The sequence below is a fragment of the Catharus ustulatus genome, chromosome 8 (genome assembly GCF_009819885.2).
Source record: "Catharus ustulatus isolate bCatUst1 chromosome 8, bCatUst1.pri.v2, whole genome shotgun sequence".
NCBI classification, from domain to species: Eukaryota; Metazoa; Chordata; class Aves; order Passeriformes; family Turdidae; genus Catharus; species Catharus ustulatus.
Window position 1 is genome coordinate 18,717,543 of NC_046228.1, and position 18,450 is coordinate 18,735,992.

At 40.6% G+C, this 18,450-nt stretch overlaps 1 protein-coding gene across 4 annotated transcripts in view; it reads left to right on the top strand.

Moving 5' to 3' along the window:
• Nucleotides 1-16,743, top strand: part of LOC116999279 (WASH complex subunit 2-like) — a 36,562-nt gene extending 19,819 nt beyond the window's left edge. For 2 of the 4 annotated variants that reach the window (XM_033065777.1, XM_033065779.1), the window contains 11 exons: nt 367-478; nt 1,227-1,412; nt 2,394-2,582; nt 4,699-4,827; nt 5,044-5,139; nt 7,319-7,435; nt 9,005-9,067; nt 9,736-9,948; nt 11,689-12,291; nt 12,921-13,095; nt 16,259-16,743. In XM_033065777.1, coding sequence (XP_032921668.1) covers nt 367-478; nt 1,227-1,412; nt 2,394-2,582; nt 4,699-4,827; nt 5,044-5,139; nt 7,319-7,435; nt 9,005-9,067; nt 9,736-9,948; nt 11,689-12,291; nt 12,921-13,095; nt 16,259-16,395 — 2,020 coding nt within the window. In that variant the 3' untranslated portion in view covers nt 16,396-16,743. The remainder of the gene's footprint in view (nt 1-366; nt 479-1,226; nt 1,413-2,393; nt 2,583-4,698; nt 4,828-5,043; nt 5,140-7,318; nt 7,436-9,004; nt 9,068-9,735; nt 9,949-11,688; nt 12,292-12,920; nt 13,096-16,258) is intronic. The other 2 variants (XM_033065778.1, XM_033065780.1) reach the window with 2 other exon arrangements.
• Nucleotides 16,744-18,450: the final 1,707 nt, after the last annotated feature.

Genomic DNA, 18,450 nt, shown 5'->3' on the forward strand with positions numbered 1-18,450 from the left:
GGACCCAGGCATGTTGCAAGTGTTGGTTCCTGGTGCTGTTGCTGAGGAGGAAGTAGGGGGATGTGAGTAGGAAGGAGCAGTGCTGGGCTCTTTTGTACCTGTGGTGGGTCATTCTCCTTGCCAGCACTGAACTAGCCTTTCCATTTCTACGCCAGTGATATGAAATCCTCTTGACATTTTTTTTATCTCCACTTCTGCAGAAAGCTTTGCAGACAAGGAAGAGGATGTTGGAATTGTTGGGACAATAAGGAAGCCCAGTGCTGTGTCTGGGAACACTTGCTGCAAATGATGGCCCTAAGTGCCACTTCTAAACTGCTGCAGCACATGGCCACTGAATCTTCCACTTTCTTCTCTCTCTCCCTGCAGCCAAAGAAAGCCACAGAAGCCATCATTGTTATTTGAAGATGATGATACTAATGGAGAATCATTCTTCAGCTCCCAATCAATGCTACTTCCTTCAGCTGCTAAGGCTGCAGTGGTAACTCCCCATTCTTTTAAAAGTGACATGGAACACTTTTACAGTCTTTTTACAATCTTTGTTGTTAGATACTGAATACAAGTCTAACTCGTTTTAGACAATGGTAACTCTAGCAAATTGGGAATGGGAACAGGAAGACTGGACTCTTCCAAGTACATTCTTAGTACTATTAGCCTAATAGAAACTTCAAAATTTTCTTGACCACTTACCCTGAATTTGTTTGGTTTATGCTAAAAGTACTTCCTAAGGATGTTCTGAAAACTCTCAACCATTAAATAACACTAAAAGGAACAAACAGCTTACTGCTGACTCAGTAGCCAGGATTAACCTTTTGTGTTACCCTACCTAAGTTGATTCAGATGTGCAAACAGGCTTCTTACTGGCCCTCCCTATTGTGTGTGAACGCTATCTTCTGTCTTACAATCTTAGCCCATGATGTACTGCCTGTCTGGTTGTGCTGTGGAATTGAGAGTAGGAGATGCAAGGGTCCAATAAAGCTGTATCTGTAGTTGGGATTCCTGTACATGTGCTCCCTGGCACTCTTCAACCAGATTAAAAAACTCATAATACTGGAAATTAATAGTTGCTAACCCGAACGTCCCATGGAAGGAAAATAGGAGCAGTCAAGTATGTTGCCAGTGTCCTAGACCTCTGCAGTAGGCAAACAGACTCTGCTTTTCCACAGCAGCATATGCTTTTTATATATAACTACCAGTTCTGTGTCACCAACATTCTCCTAATTTTGCAGGAGAAAGTAAAAGCAGCACAAGCACCACTTACCTTTAATGAGGAGGAAAAGGAGGAAAAGGAAGACCTGCCAGATAGAACAGTGAAGTCTAGCCAGGTAGAAGATACGCTGTGGTGTTCAGAAGAACCTGGAGCAGCTCCATTGTCTCAAGGAGCAGATGTTGCAGGGCAGCAAACAAAGGAAAAAGTGAGAGATTTTCTTAAATTAATTTGAAGTTTGGTAAAGATTCAGTTAAAAAAACCCAAAAAAACAGTGCTGCTCTGGCACAGAAATATTTTTCTGGATTGGAGGAAAGAGTAATTCTGTCTCAATTTAGCAAAATCACTTTGGAAATTGTTTCCTCACTGATGTCTTTGAGAAGGATTGGGGGTTTTTTTGGGGGAAGGAGGTTGGCAGAATCTGTTTTGGTTTTCTCTCCAGAGTGCATTGGGTAATCTTCATTTACGTGAATAGAGCTTTCCCTTAAAACATAGCCTGTATTAATACATAGATTTTTCTTCAAGCTCAGTAACTTTGTTTCACCATAATGTGTGATGATTTATAAAGTGGTAAGTGTTATTATGGCCTTCAGGATTGTGAATTTCTGCTGGGCAATACTGTTACAGAACACTATTGATGAGTATTGAGTGTATTATTGCAGAAGCTTCAGAACTGATCTCAGGCAAAGTCTTACTGAGTGATTGTCAAGGAATTACCAGCTGATGAATTTCTATTGTAGTTCTTACTCTTCACACTTTTCCTGAGCACATTTAAGGTTCTGGTACTGCTGTTACTCTAAAGTATCCCAAGTGGTATGAGCTAGGTAACTCAGAGTGTGGAAAGCTGATTAGTGCAGCCTTGTGGTGCACGTGCAACCTGACATAGAGATGAGGAGAAAAACTTATGCAGGAAGCTGCTAATCAATAGTGCCACAGGGTAGGATAGAAATTTGGAAGAAATACAGGAGGAAATTTGTCTTCCTTTCAGAGCTGAGATTGTGTTCTTGATCAACTGTCTGTTGCTAACCTGCATATTGATATTCTGTCTGTTTGGGATAAGTTAGTTGCTTGGTAATAATTGAAGAACTCTGACCACTGCTGGTATTTAACCAAGAAAACTTAGCAGGGTTTTTGGGCAAACCTGAAATAAATAACAGGCTGATGTGTTACTTTTTTTTTTTCTTCTTTGGTGGAGCCTTTTGCAGTAATATCTTCAGAGCCAGCTGGCAGTTCAGATCTGTTTGCAACATCACCACCAGCTCTGGGGAAAGATGTGAAAAGCCAAGCTAAGAAAGTGCTAAGCTTATTTGAGGAGGAAGAAGAGGAAAGACCAGAAGATAATAATGACATAAAAAATGCACAGAAAGGAGTTGATGTGGTGAGTGTAAGGAAACTTTCCTTCTCTTCATGTCATGCAGGCTTATGTTTCTCAATTTCTAACCCTTCAGATCCTTGGGTGAGAAATAATTCCTGCTCTTCCTTGTGATCCTGAATCCTTTTGTAATTTTCCTGTCCCACTAACTTGAAAGCATTTTGCTTCATGCTGATATGAAAACAAATTCTATACAGATGTTTCAGTGCAGCTACTTGACTTTTGCTTTACAGAACTGACTCTTCAGTTACTGCTCAAAGTCAAAGATACTAGGAAGTAAAGGGATGTGGAGTTTTAAGCTTAGTGATTTCTCTCTTTTTTTTTTTTTTCTTTTTTTCCTTTTTTTCTTTTACATTGTTACAGTTTGCTTGCTGGCTATATGCCTTCAGACTTCAGCAATAATTATCTTAATCCTATGTATACGTCTGTTTTTCAAGTATGTGTGTTCATTTTTTTACAAAAGCTTCCAGCCACTGTACTATAAGTCAGACTTTTCTGATACAGTGTATACCATCAAGAGGTGGACTTGGAATTTTCAGCAGCAATATCCTTGAATCTATCGCAGGATTCTTGTTTCTACTTCATGCAAATGTACTGAATTTTTTTCTGTAAGTTTGAAGTAGTGTCAAAAGGTGCATACTGTACACTCCAGTGTACCACAAGGTTTTGTCATTTTAGTGTGTAAAGTAAGCTACCAATCCTAAAGGCTGTGTACATTTTCTTCTGAAGTCCTTGGAACGGAACAAAATAGATGACTGTTGGAGAAAAATCACTGTTTAGAGCTGCTTCCGAGTTAAAATGGATTGTTAGCATGAGATCTTGTTTACTGCTTGTGAATGAATACTGTGTTTGGTCTTTGTGGGGAGCATACTGGGAGATGATTGAAAGAAGCCACATCTGTCCCATGAATTTGAAAAAATAGAAATCCATTCAAATCTTTCCTTCAAAGCTCTTATCTGTCAGCATATTGTAGTTACAAAGTGATTAAGGTGCTGAAAGGCAAAAATCAGAATGGTAATTTATGAACTTAACATTTTTGATAGGCAAATCTGCAAGGTGCTGCTTTTCTTGCTTATTTCAGCTTAATATGTGTTGTGTGTGTGGATGATTATAGATGTGCATTAGGTTTTCACTTAATATCTGGGCATAAATAGCAGTTTTAGTGCCCTAAAAATGTGACCTGACTTTTGATATGAAATTAAAGCTGGCTTTAATCACGCTTTGTTGTTATGATGACCCCTCTTGCTGCCTCGATTTTGTGTCTGGTGCCATGGTACTGGACATCCAGTCATGCTTCGAAGAGGCATCCTTTAATTTGAGTTGTTTAAATAGAGACAGATGAGTGGTGAAACATAGATATGGGCTTTTACCTGGACAGCTGAGTGGAGCCTTTGCCTTTGCAAGCCAGACCTGGATGCCTACCATGATCATACAAAGGCATTGTTTTTGGTGCTTGAGGAGTTGATACTCATTACTTTGCCAGGTAATGGAGGTAATAGGGTGATACATGCAACTTCAATATTCCCCACAGCAGCGGATTTGAAAGTATGAGTTCTTGCCAAAGGCAGTATGTTCCATTCTTCCTTGTGGGTGTTTGCTTGCTTTCACAGGAATAAAACAGGGAGTCTAGCAATAATAGCTTTACAGGCCTTCTCTTAAAAAAAAAATTATTCTATATTTTTATTCTTTGAAAATGTTGCTTAGGAAGGTAACTAAGAGATTCTCTTCCTTTCACTACTATTTCTGCATACTATTTCTGAGGCATAAAAGTCTTATTGGAATATAAACTTTACTGTACAGTCATGATAACATACTGAAAACCTTTTGTTTTCCTGTGAAGGAAGCTTCACAAGTAAATAGTAACAGCTGGATCTTAGATCAGCAGACAGATAGTGTGATGAATGTCTTCTCATCAATTGAACTGTAAATACAAATATTTGCATTGTAAGTTTTGCAAATTTGGTCCAAATGAAACATAACCAGCAATGTAAGTTGTATTTTTGTTACCAGTACAGAGCTGTAGTGTAGCCTCAGGGGAATTGTAACTTGCCTTATCATGAGGCAAATAACCTCCTCACCAAGGGAGTTTCTCACTGTGTGGATCTTCCTCTTCTCCTTCCAGGCTTCTGAGAAGAGTACTCGGCCCAAAAGCACTGGGGTCTTTCAAGATGAAGAACTTCTCTTCAGTCACAAACTTCAGAAGGACAATGACCCAGACGTTGATCTCTTTGCCAGCCCCAAGAAGTCAATGGTGAGTTCAAAGCCCTCCTCTGAACCTCCTATTTAAAAACAGTCAAACAGTCTTTGAAGTGTTCAGTGTCCTGGTGTTCCTTGTTTGGACAGCTTAGAAGTCACTGATTTCCAGGGAGGGCCAAATGCTAATGTCAGTTATGTTCTGGCATCATGGGCTGAAAGAGATATGCTTTAGATCTGTGACACACCTTTCTTTTATCTTTTGTTGCTTTAGCCTGCAAACCGTATCCTGAAGCCACCACCTGGAGGAGGGCTTTTTGGGGATGATGATGAGGATGATCTCTTCAGTACTGCAAAAACAAACATTCCGGTACCTGTTTCTCTACTGTAAATGGCTTATATAAAAGAGATTGGAAAGAAGTGTATGGAAGGGTTTTTCTCCATTTGTATAGCCATGAGAAATGAAGTGACTTTTCAAGTCTTTTTGAGAGAACAGAAATGGTCATTGTGACCCTGAAGACATAGGGAGCAAACAGATGCATTGGGTCTCCCAACATTGGGATGAGAGAATTGGATTCTATTTATTTTTGTTTACCACTGGGACTGGCTTGGGTGTAAGAGAACATACCATAAGCAGAAACCAGAGTAGTAGAGTTTGTTTTAATAGCTTAACTTGCTAATTTACTTCCCTTTCCTTTATGCATGACTGATGAGCCATGTTCTGTGAGTTGTGTCATTCAAGTTTCTGCAGGTTGGTTTGATCTCAGGTAATGATGCAGTATTAAAGTCCTCATGGTCACCCATTTAAAGGGTGAGTAGCTGCAGTAATGAAGTAGACTGTGCTACAGGTGGTCTGAGGTCAAAGTCCAAACATACATTCTAAACTGCTAGTTTTAAATGTAGTTATCTTGATTAAATTGAAACTAACCTTTAGGTTAGTCTGTATTCATGTATATAGCTGGAATCTCAGTTAGAAAACTGGCAATATTTCCTGGAAACAGTTTCTTTGAGGACTCTGAACAGGGTGTTCTTGAGTAATTAGTGCTTGGGTGACTATATATGGAGCCTGATAGCTTGAAAACATAAAAATAACACTGTTCCTTAGCTAACATTGAACTTTTGTTTTCACTGCTGTTTTGTTGATGAAGAAATATGCATGCATTTGTAAGTTTATTGAAACTCTCATTATTTATTGTTAGCACAGACAGCAAAGGTTGAGGTAGACTAAAGGAATGGAGAGCAGAGCCATAAGCTAATGCCTGTTGTTGTAGCGAGTTGGCCTTGGCAGGATGCCAGACACTCACCAAAACCCCTCTCTCAGTCCCCTCTGCAGCTGGACAGGGGAGAGAAAATGTAAAAAAGTTATATTTTATATAAATAAGTTGAGATTAGGACTGGGAGAGATCACTCACAAAATACTGATATGGGCAAAACAGACTTGAGTTAGAGATATTTACTGAATTTTTTCCTAGCAAAATCAGAGCAGAATAATGAGAAATAGCGTAAGACCTTAACGCCTTTCCCCCATCGTCTCTCCTTCCCAGCTCCACCTCCTCCTCCCAGTGGTGCAGGGAGATGGGAAATGAGGGTTAAGGTCAGCTCATCCCACCTTGTTTCTGCTACTGCTCAGAGAAGGGAGTCCTTCCCCTGTTCCAGCATGAGGAGACAGTTCTCCATGAACTTCACCAACCTAAGTCCATCCCACGGGCAGTGGTTTTCCAGAAACTGCTGCAATGTGGGTCACTCTTCCATGGGGTGCAGTCCTTCAGGCATAGCCTGTGCCAACCTGGGTCCCCCACAGGGTCACAAGTCCTACCAGGAAACCTGCAACAGTGTGAGCTCCTTTCCCACAGTTCTGCAGGTCCCTGCCAAGACCCAGGCCTCCCATGGGTTCAAGCCTCCTTTTGGGTATCCAGCTGCTCTGGCCTAGATCTCCTCCACAGGCTGTGAGTGAATCTCTGCACCCCTGTGGGTCTCCATGGGCTACAGGGGCATGGCTGCCTCACCGGCCTTTACCACAGGCTGCAGGGCAATCTCAGCTCTGGTGCCTGGAGCCCCTCCTCTTCCTCCTTCTGCACTGACCTTGGTATCTGCAGGGCTGTTCCTCTCCTATGTTCTCCTCTTTTCTGGCAATTACATCTGTGCAATATTTCTTTTCTTTCTTTTTTTTTTTTTTCCCCTTTCCCCCTCTTAAATATGTTGTAAGAGGGGTTACCACTGTTCCTAACTGGCTTAGCCTTGGCCAGCAGCACATCCATCCTTGGAGCCACCACAGATTGGCACTGCTAGATACAGAGAAAGCTTCTACCAGTTTCTCACAAAAGCGACTCCTGTAGCCCCCTACCACCATTACCAAAACCTCTCCATGCAAACCAAATACTACTATGCACAGCAGGATCAAGATGTGGCTAGTTTTTTGTTAAGAACAAGATTTTTAAATTTTTTGCTTGAGTTCTTTTGCTTTTTGTTTTTGTTGTTGTTGTTTTTTTGGATCTTCACCCCATGCTTTTTACCCCATTCATGTTGACTTGTTCTCATAATGCTTTCAGAAAATGGCTGAGAAGAAAACTGTTCAGACCAGTGTTGGCCCTTCCTCAGTGAGCAGTAATCTAGAAAATGCTTTAAGTGCTAAGCAAGATGAGACTCTGAAGACAGCAACTACAGAGGCAAGTACTTAAATCTTGTGCCTTGAACAGCATGCAAAGAAAAAGGATGTATCATGCTGTTTTAAGTAAGTGTCTTGGAAAGATGAAAACTAATGCCTGGATTCACTGGCTGCCAGGCACCAATGCATGGTCAAACTTCCCTGCTTATCAGCAGGTGCACTCTTACCAGCAAGAATTTAAATGTTATTGGTGTTTTTTATTCATTGTACCTGCACTTTAAAAAGTGAAATGGCAGTGAAGAGCTACATCCTAGGTCCAGTTGTACTGAAAATGAGTTGTTTCTTCTTCTCTAAAGTGCCAGTATCTGTTGGGGTGAATGTGATCTTTAAAGGTAGCCTTTCTCAGAGAGGAGATCAGGGCATGCAGCACAAATCTGTGTCAGTTGAGACTCTTATCTTGCAGTCTTTATGGTGAGTAAACACCTGTCCTTAATCTTGCAGAATCTAAAGATCCAGACCAGAGTTCTGGCCTGTGCCTCACCAGAACTGCTTGATGGATTTTCATGTGTAGGAGATTAGCTTTTTATTGTAGGGAGTGGGAGTTGCTTTTTCTCCCCTGGGCTGGAGAACACAGAGCACACCTGTAGGGCTGGTAATTAGCATGTCTTTCCTTTTTGTAAAGTATTCCTTGAAGTGTAGAACCAGGCTCATCTTCCTGGTTTTTGTAACTACTGACAGCCTGCTATAGAAATGGTTTCAGCCTGTCTGAGGTTAAGCTGAACACCACATGAAACTAAGTAGAAAACAATCTCCTCACATGCTAGGATTCCTCTGTCATGCTATCAATTCCTACAAACTAGTGTCTTAACCGTTGCAAACCCTCAGTTACTTCAACCTAGCTGAAGGAGCTCTGACTGCCCAGTCATACCAACAGCAGTAGTCCCTAGCTCACAGAACCATGCATACTACCAACTTCTAGAGAGCAAGTACTGGGAAGTGCACCTTAGCTGATTTGATTCATTCCTGGAGTCCTAGAATTGATCCAAGTCTTCAGACCAAATAGCTGCTCTTGCTCTTAAGCCTAGTCTTCTTTCTAGCACTACTGGCCTGGTTTTTTCAGAGGGACAGTCACTTTTCTGGAGCTGTTTTCCTTGAAGTCTGAGTGGAACAATTTTGAAGTCCTCTTGGCTGCCACATAGGCTTCATTGAAGTCTGTAGTCCTGTTACAGCTAGTCACAAAGAGAAAAGTTGATCATTGCCTGGCAATATAGCTTCAGAGGATTTTAGGGGACTGAATAAGCAAGGAAAGAGAAGATAGCTGTCCTGGTTTCCTTTGACTAGAGGTGGCAGTGACCTGGAGAACATGGATGTTGTTCAGTTACCATGGCAAAGTATAATATTGGGTAGAAGAATGGGTGAATGAAATGTAGTAATGAAGATGGGGCCATGGCATATGGGAAACTGAAAACTTAGTGACTATAGCTCTAGTGGTAGAATGTGATGATAACAAGGTATCTTCAGACGAAATTGGTAAGCAATTAGCTGCTTTCTGTACATGTATTAAAGTGAAAACTATGGTCTGGTTGATAACAGCTTGTCAACTTGTTTAATCCAATGTAATTTTGTGCAGAAATCTACAGGTCCTGTTCCCATTAAAACCAAAGAGCCTTCATCTCGGATTGGAAAGCTACAAGTAATTAACTTTATTGGCACTTTAACTTTCGAAAAAAAAATTTAAATCTTCCTTGCCTCGCTGATGGCTTTCCCTGAACCAAAATCTTATTGCTTCCTTACCTTATTCTTGCAACATTATTATTTTTTTTCAGATGGCATATTTTTGATTGCTTTTTCTGTATTGCATGTTTAATATTATTTCCTCCTTCTGTTTCAGTCCTGACTCTAAACAGCACTGTTTACTCATATTGGGGGGGCAGAGGGTGGGCTCCTGTTTGAACTGCCATTGTTCTTAGCTCTATTAAGTTTGTTTAAACACTCTTAGAGGGGACTATGGTTATGTCCCTCTTCTGACACAAAATGACTAGTAACTGTCTATATCACAATACCATTCAAAGTCAGAAGCATTGTCTCCTCAGACAGAATATTGAGCTAGGCAGGTGTTTGGTCTGTCATAACTGACCCTGCTGTTCCTGAAGCCCTTACACAGAATAATAGTGTTGACCATTCCACAGTTTTAGTGAGACAGAGCTTGTGGGAGACACACAAGTTCTTAGGTCTGAGAAAAGCCAGGCGCTTTAGAAGTAGAACTTGAATACCCAGATACACTAGTTCTTGCTGCTTCTCTGGAGCAGTAGTAATGTGATCTCTTTTTGTGTGTATGTTTTTGTTGTCTCTGTTTTGTAGGCTAACTTAGCTATTAACCCTTCAGCCTTACTACCTGGTGCAATGCCTAAGATCTCCAATGTTAAGTCCCCCTTACCAGTAGTGGACACTCCATTACATGAGCCCAAGGAGGTACAGAACAGTGAAGCCTTCTCTGCTGCAGGAAGCAATGAAGAACTCGGCGTCAGCTTTGATCAGCCCATGCAGGCAGACACCTTGCACAACGCCAATAAGGTAACCTTGGTATTTACGATAAGAGAAAGGGGGATTAAAAACACAATCTGTACTCGTGCAGGAGTTTGTTTTGGTATGCAAGTTATGCTAACAGTGTGGTTTATCTGAATCTAAATGGGAGTGTGAAAATCTAATCCCCTCTCGTTTCCGTGGATCACTGAAGAGAAAGTCTAGCTTAGCACCTATACTTAGCTCAGTAAGGGGCTTATGCATATACCTGGTGCCTTTTAAAGAACATGTGTACCTTTTCCAAATACTGATTTTCGCTATTGGTTGAAGGTATGTTAGTATAACATCTTGTCCTCTCCCGGGAGACACCAACATAAAAAATACTAACAAAAGACATCTTGCTAGGCTAACTATAAAACAGGATGCAGGCAACTGCTTTGACAAGCTATCCAGAACACATCACTGCTGTAGGTTGACCTTTACCCCTCTGTGGATAAAAATGTCATGCTGTCCTGAACTGTAACTCTAAATTCTTTTTCAAATAAAACTTTGGTTTTCAGACAAAGGAAAACACAAAGAAGTGTTACAGCTTTTGACGTGGCAAATCTTTGCTGCCCGACTCACTTGTTTTTTTACTCATACTTTCAACTGTATGGACTGCAAAAGGCATATTCTAATTAAAGACTTAGTGGTTCATTAAAAAATGGAAGTGTCAGCCATGTAGTCAAGATTTCATCTAGGTACCTATGATTTTATAAATCTGTGGGGTTTCCCAATTTGAGTAAGATAACTTAAAATCTTTGATTCTTTCTTCCTTTAATGCTGATGAGGCTGTTCATTACTAGATGAGCAGCAGAGATGACTTGGCAAGATGCAGCAGCTGTCACCACAATGGCTGACATGACCCCTTAGTGACAAATGCGTGTGAAGCTTGTACACCAGCCTGGTGCATTACTATGTAGGCATAGTTGTTTCCAATAGCAGCATATTCCAACAGACAAAGCTCTCTATTGTGATACTTTTAAATAGACAGGCTTGCAAAGAATAGAGTGCCTGTAGCTGCATATTATGAACCTTTAGTTCATTTTAGTGTACAGATGATGCATGTTTTTTTACAGCAGTAATCTGAGAAGAAGCTATGGTAACTATACAGTGAATGCTTTTTGTGGCTCAGATATTGTAATTTTGGCATATCTTTGTTTCTTCAACCTTTCAAGTTTGAGTGTAAATAAATATATGCAGTCAAATGCACTCTTTTCCAAAGGCCAGAACAAAGCAACCTGCCTAGCATTCTGCCTGCCCTTTCAAAGAACAGTACATGGAGCAATTAACAAAAGGGAAGAAGAGGGTGTAGTGATCCATTTCCTACCCATGTAAATACTCCTGTCCATGTGGGATAGGGGAGAGGCTGTAGTGGAAACTTGCAGGGGGCTTCCTTAAAAGCAGCAATTAAGTACAATAGGCTATGCATAAAATGAAATTGCATAGAAAATGCAATTAGTCATGGCTTGATCTGCACTGAAAAAGCCCCTAGATTAGCAAGATAACAGGCTGACTAAGGTATTACCTAAAAACAAGGGGCTAGAGTGGCTTGCTGACCTGTTGTGACTTTCTTTGCAAGTGCTGGTGCTTTTATGCACCAGTTCCACCACTGTGGAATGACCAAGGGCAGTAAATCAGAAATCCTGGGGTATATTTCTGAATCTTTCTCCAAACTACTCCAAGGTTGAATGTCCTGTGGGGCTTTTTCCTTATGTATGATCCTGCTTTGCTTTCCCTCCTTCCTTGCAGACCAGGATCAGGGTTCCCGGGAAGCGCAGACCCCCTAGCAGAATGGCGCGCCGTCTGGCTGCCCAAGAGGCTGAAGCAAGTGAGGAGGTGGACACTTCTAAAGAGTCACAAGTCTCTCTACCAAAACAGACATCAGCAGTAGTGAACATAAAGGAGCCTCTTGCTGCTGAAGCAGAGTCCAAGGAAAATGGCTTTCTCTCTAGCTTGTCACTACCAGCTCACAGCAGTGCTTCTTCTACTGGGACAAACAAACTCCTTCCTCCAGAATCCACAGAAAATGGGGATGATCTGTTTGAATCTGAAGACCTTTTTGCAAGCAGCTCAACATCCAGACCAGCTGCACAATCAAAGTTGAAGGAGGGAATGCCAGACAGTATGGCTAACAAACCCATAAAGGGCAGGGAGAAAAAACCTGATCTGGGTGGTCAGGACAGCAATGATCTTTTCCAGCCTGTACAACAAAAATCTTCAACAAAAAGCAGCCCTTTACCTTTTTTGGAGGAAGAGGAAGATTCTCTCTTCACCTCTCAGAAAACTGGAAAAAAGGAGTTAAAATCTGCTGTCCACCAAGCAGTTGACCCTACTGCCCAAGATATCTTTGAGGTAATGGCTGAACCTATCACACTGGTTTTTTGTTCCCCAGGGTCATATGCAGACCCCTCTAATTTAGGTTTAATGAAGACTGCTGAATAGGATGGGGTGTGCAGGATAAGGCAGTGAAGTAAACTCTCAATCTGCTCCTCTGCTGGGATATAGAAACTTTCTTTAGTTGTTCAGCTCCTAACTAGCAGCAGCAGCACTTTAAAAGGTGGAGCCTTAACACAGAGCAGGCATGCACTGAATGTACTGTGACAACATACCTTTTTCAGAACAATAAGGTATTTGATTCTTACTTGTTAACTGTCTGTTCAATTCCCAGCAGCTAAATAACACTTTAAAAAGGAATAAAATTGGTGGACTGGGCACTTGTTACAGGCTTCTGTGTGCTGTACTTGACCTGTATACAATCCACTACTAAGGCACTTCTGCCAAGTCCCCCATGAGTAAAAAGGTCTCACACTTCTTGCTAATTAGGTTGGCAAAGACCACTCAGATAATTGAGTTCAACCTCTGTCTGATAAGCCCAGGAAACCCAAGTCTTCTAAACATCTCAGCTGCTGTGTACAGATAATTTGACTATTCTCTTGAAGTGTGTTGTGAATTGATGAGACCTTTCTATGTTTTTCTCCAAGGATGATATATTTGCTACTGAAGCAATTAAGCCAATGACCAAAACGAAAGAGAAAATGCCAGAGACTAATCTGTTTGATGATAACATTGATATTTTTGCGGATCTAACTGCAAAACCAAAAGAAAAGAAGACCAAGAAGAAGGTGGAACAAAAATCCATATTTGACGATGATATGGGTAAGTGTATGTAGAAGTAAAAATCTTGCTGCTTGCTACTATATTAGTCTTGTAATATTGTCCTGAGTTGCATTCATCTAAGATGTTTTAGAGCCCTTTGATTTCTTTTACTTTTCAACTGCTCTGCAATCTCTGGTCATCTTTGGATTTTAACCTTGGATGAGAACTTTCTATTGTAGAACTAGCATGGCATTTAAATAGTTTAGGAAAGACTATAAAATTGTTCTGAAAAAAGCTTAATTGCTGTAGGGAATTAACTCCAGACAAGTTTCTAAGAGACTCATCTCACAATGTTATGGCTCTGAGACAGGTTCTGTATTTCAATTTGCACAGGTTTTTGTATTGTACTTTCAGATGAGTCACTGATATGAACACATTAGCACCTCTGCCCATCCCACCTTCACTATTGTGTTAACTACCTTGGAGCCCATAAAATTTTGTTTACATTCAGGTACCCAGGAAAATTGACAGATACTACACCTGAAAGCAAAGATCTGCTGTGTATAATTTGTTGAAAAAACAGCAAGTAGTAATATGACATGATGTGCAAAGCATGCTCCTTCCTTCTCTATCAGCAGAGATCTGAAAGTAATGTGATTCTCAGCTGTGTTTGTTCTCAGGCTCTTCATGTTCATAGCTCTTCTTTGAGATTCTATCTATTTCTTTTTCTAAGATAAAATTTCTTCTCTTGCTTTGCTTCTTATCAAGTCTTCATTCCCTCCAACTTACTCAAACTGAACCTGACTTACTGCTGTTTTACGTGGACTGCTGCTAAGTACTTCAACCTGATGGCTGAAGACTGTAAATGTGCTAAAAAATTTGTTGGAGAATGAGCATCTTGATATTTCAAAATCTTCTTGATTGATATAAAAAAATAAGACTTAAAGGTTTGTTAGGAAGGTATTTGAAATATATATTGGATGATTTTTTTTTAAATCTTGTTTCAGTAATTTACATTTTTTCATGTAGTCTATAGTAAGTGAAAGAATTTGCCATGCAGTTACCCCTTCCAAATATCCAGCACAAAAATCTGAACTGAATGTTGAAAAAAACAGTTGTAGAGTGCCAAAATTTACCACAATAGAACGTGTTGTTTGTACTACCACTTTTGACGTCAAAAGCTAAAGCTTTGTGTTTGATGTCACAGCTGATCTTGATGCCTGTTGCACCCAAAGCACCCACATCTGATGGACTTTCATCTTCCTATAGAGTGGTGACTGTTCAGTGGTACAGCCATGGGCATGCAGCTCCTTAGTGCCCATAGGGCTCCAAAACACCAACAGGAGTGCAGGGAGATGCCTGAAGATGAGGATGTTTGCATATTCTGCTGGCAGTAGAGTGTGGAACTGGCACTTGCCTATATTTCACATTAAGGGCTGGCTTACATGATCATGGTAACACTTTTACAGAGCTGTATATTGTTGTCTTAGGAGAACAATTCTGCTGCAAACGAAGTAGTAAATTTCAGCTGCAGTTTGAGGGGTGTGAAGGCTGCAGGTTGTTTTCTTCTGTTGTACCACACCTTCCAGTCACTAGAATCCTCAATCACCTTATAGCTGATGTCACCTCTGCCTGTCTTCAAAATGGTGATTGAGCTTTCTTGCACTCTGTGTTTTCCCTGGGTAAAACTGTCCTATTCTTTAAGCCTCTTTATAAAAAATGGGAGTGATACTGCTATAGCTTATGGCACTCACTGTACTTCCTCTGTGCTGTAAAGCTAATCCATGTGATAGCTTCTTGCTTTGGAGTGATGCCAGTAGGGGATTACTCTATTTTGCTGCCTTTCTAAACTGCTCTTGTGCTGAAATGTGGTCCTGGATTATTCCTGTGTAATCCCTATGATCAGCACGGTAGCAGACACATGCTGAATTGAAAGGAGTGAGAAGAGGCAGGGAAACACATTGTGCTAGACCACATTGTGCTTGGCCTCTGCTTACGGTTAGGCTACGTGGTAAAGACTGAAATAGTTTTTGTATCTGGACTAGTAATTCACAGAATATTCCAATGAGTTGGAAGGGACTCACAAGGATCATCAAGTCCAACTCTTATGTGAATGGCCCATATGGGGATCAAACCCACAACTTTGGTGTTACTAGAACCAACCAACTAGACTCAGTGGCTATATTAACCTCTATATAACACCCATTTTTCTTTTCAGGGATTCAAGACCAGTTATGTGCTGTTTACACTGGCCTTGTGAATCACTAGTGATCCTCTTATCTCCAAGCCTTGTAATTTTTTTGGGTTTTATTCCAGCTGCATGATCTGAGTGTCCTACATTTCTTAGAGTACAAGATACACTGTTGTGTACACTCAGGAAACCTCAGGGCAACCCCTCAGCATGTGTATGGTAGCAGCTTCATCTCTTTCATGAGCACAGTCCTAAACACAAGCAGTTCTAGCCACAGCAAGAACTGCAGGACTGTGAGCTCTGCAGCTGATACAGGGTATCTGGGTTGGATGATTTAATTTCTGCATATTGTTGCCCTGTGCCTTAATGGCAGTGTGATATTTTTCCACTTTGTGGTCCTAGTTATTCACAAAAGATACGTTTGTATTGAGGAAGGTGATGGGAAACCTTGATTCAAGACTGTAGACAGAGTTTTTGAATATTCATCAGAATGGTGGTTATAGCTGTCTGCCTCCTTGCGTCTCAGAAATGGTCTGTTCTTAGGGGATTTATATTATGTTCTTACTGTGCTGTAGATTAGTGAATGGTTAGTGATCACCACAGGAGTTGCTAGCAACTACCATCTTTTTCTCTTCTGATTTTCTTTAGTAACAGCCTCACAGCTCTTGGATCTCTCAGGTTCCTCAGACACTAATGTTCTAGATAAGAGAGATGCTATCTGGCACTTGCATGATAGAATTTATTGTAGAGCTTTAATTTATTAGTACTTTACAAATGCTTATGAGAGCCTGAACATGTTATAAAATACAGGTATTACACTGTCTACTGAAAAGAAAAAAAAAAATCTTACAGCTAACAGCTCCCATGTATGTCCTTACAAATGCATCCAGAATTGCAAGTAGCAGGAAAGCATTTGTTTATCACAGAATGTCCTTGGCAGTCACTGCTGTGTGATGGAGTCTCTTGTGTACAATGTTGCTTCTGTTTAGTAGTCACTTCTCATTAAAATCTCTTTTTTGTTCTCCTCTTTAGATGATATCTTCTCTAGCAGCCAAGTCAAGATATCTACTCCTAAAACCAGATCTTCCCAAGCAACCTCAGAAGCAAAATCTGAGAGCAAGATACTGAGCACCTTTGATGACCCATTAAATGCCTTTGGAGGCCAGTAGTCAAGGGAATGTGTTGCACAGAAGCAGCCTTCCTTAGCCCTGTCCAGTACTAATACTCTGGAATCTCTAATTCAGTAGAGCTGGAATGAGATGGACATGGATATTTAAATGAGATTACCCATTTAAAATGGTTAGTATTCTCTTGTGCTTGTCTAATTCTGCTAAATTATATATTTTTTAAAAAATACAGTAACCTCCTGCTATCATGTTTTCCATGGTGCCGAGATGAATACAGCCTGTGCAATACCTGCAATGAAGTAATCTATTATATAAAGTATAGTTTGTTTTATTGAACAGATCTATAGATAAAATAATTGATGAATAGTAAATGGAGTCTGTTAAACTTGATCTGTCCGCACGTCTTATTTTCCTCTTCACCTCTTGCTTAGAATTTCTGTATCATGACTTGAAAGCAACCAAAACTATCATGCCTTGTCTGGGTCAGCTGCCACCTACTGAGCTAATGGGAGGGTAAGGCTGGGTTCAGTATCAGGTACAGCTTATCTCACAGAATGAAGCAGTCCGGAAATCTCAGAGCAGGATTTGACAACACCTCAAATGACGTGTATCATATAGGCAGCTCATGTGGTCTATAAAAATAATGAAGGCTAATGCTTCTCTGCCACGAAGAGTGTGTTACAAATGAGCCCTGAGTGGTCCATGAAGACAAAAGAAACCCAGCAGTGTCTTCTGTTCAACTTGTAGGCCATTAAATGAGATTTTTCACCTGCATGAAGCTGCCAGAGTTTTGCAAACAAGAGTTTTCACAAAGTCCATCTGTACAGAGCACGCTTGGTCACTTCCAGGCTAACAAGCCTATGTACATACTTTGTGCAAAGACTCTTTTGTGCCTAAAAGCTTGCTGTCTGCTTTCCCTTCTCATCCATAACAGTGTAAGCTGTATACAGGAGGTTGCTATTCTGGAATCCCTCTGTCAGATGTATTTGGTTTAACTTTGTGTCCTGTATTTTCTAGATTCCCTTCTGGAACAGATGTCATTAACCATACTTGATATGCAGTGCTAAATGCTTGTTCTCCTGCATACATACAAGCAGAGCAAATGCATAAATGCAGGAGGATCAAATGTTTCTTTTATTGTACAAGTGAGTGCCTGCAATTCTGACTAGATTCACTGCTTTTAGTGATCACTTTATCTTGGACTTTTAAGACTGTTCTGCTGTGAATTTCAAGCATGTGCTCGGACCTCTGAGATCAACCCCCACTTGCGCTGAAGTTCTCATTCTGAGACATCTGCTTCAGTCTCTTGTTTCTCAAGTTGAATTTCCTTTATCAGGCACAGTAAATACTACAGCTGAAACATCTAGTACTAATGAGGGTAAAGCAGAACGGATAGAGGAAGGGATAAAGGGAAAACATGATGTATTGATTTGCACCATAGGTGGGCCTGGCAATGATTCATGTTAAGTGGGGGGTAAGCTGTGAGTAGCAGCTTGAAAGAGAGAGTGGGGGCTATTTTAAATGGGTATCTGCAGTGAAAGCGCTTGAACTTTATTTATAGGCATTACATCTGCTGCATATGCCTGATATATAATTTGGACTGCTTCTTTACTCCTTTCTTTTCTGCTTAAAAGGGGTTCAAAGATATGATGGAGAAAAGAAGAAAAATAAGGTGAATTCTTCTCTTTCTTTTCTGCATCTTTCTTCTTGTAATCTTCACAACATTAATAACTTCTACTAGCATTGCAAAGAGGGTTGTTCACAAGCTAAGAGCCCAGAAGGCCAAAAGCTCTTGGAGTAGAAAAAAAAAAGCTCCTGCCTTAGTGTTTCCTAAACTTTCATGTGAAAGGTCAGCAGAGAAAAGCTCTTCATAGTGCAAGTTTCTGTGATGTAGATCAGAACTTCCCACCTAGTCTTTCTAAGATGTTAGACAGAGTCTTTGTGCTTTTTCCTATGTCTCTTCTCACATTAAAATGTGTGGTCCTCAATTTTGACAAAGCACTAGGCACTTGACTTCTGGGAGGGTTTGGTCTGAGTGGTGACTTTTTGAACTAGGTTTTGGCTAGAGGGTTTTGGGTTATGTAGTTTTTTTGGCGA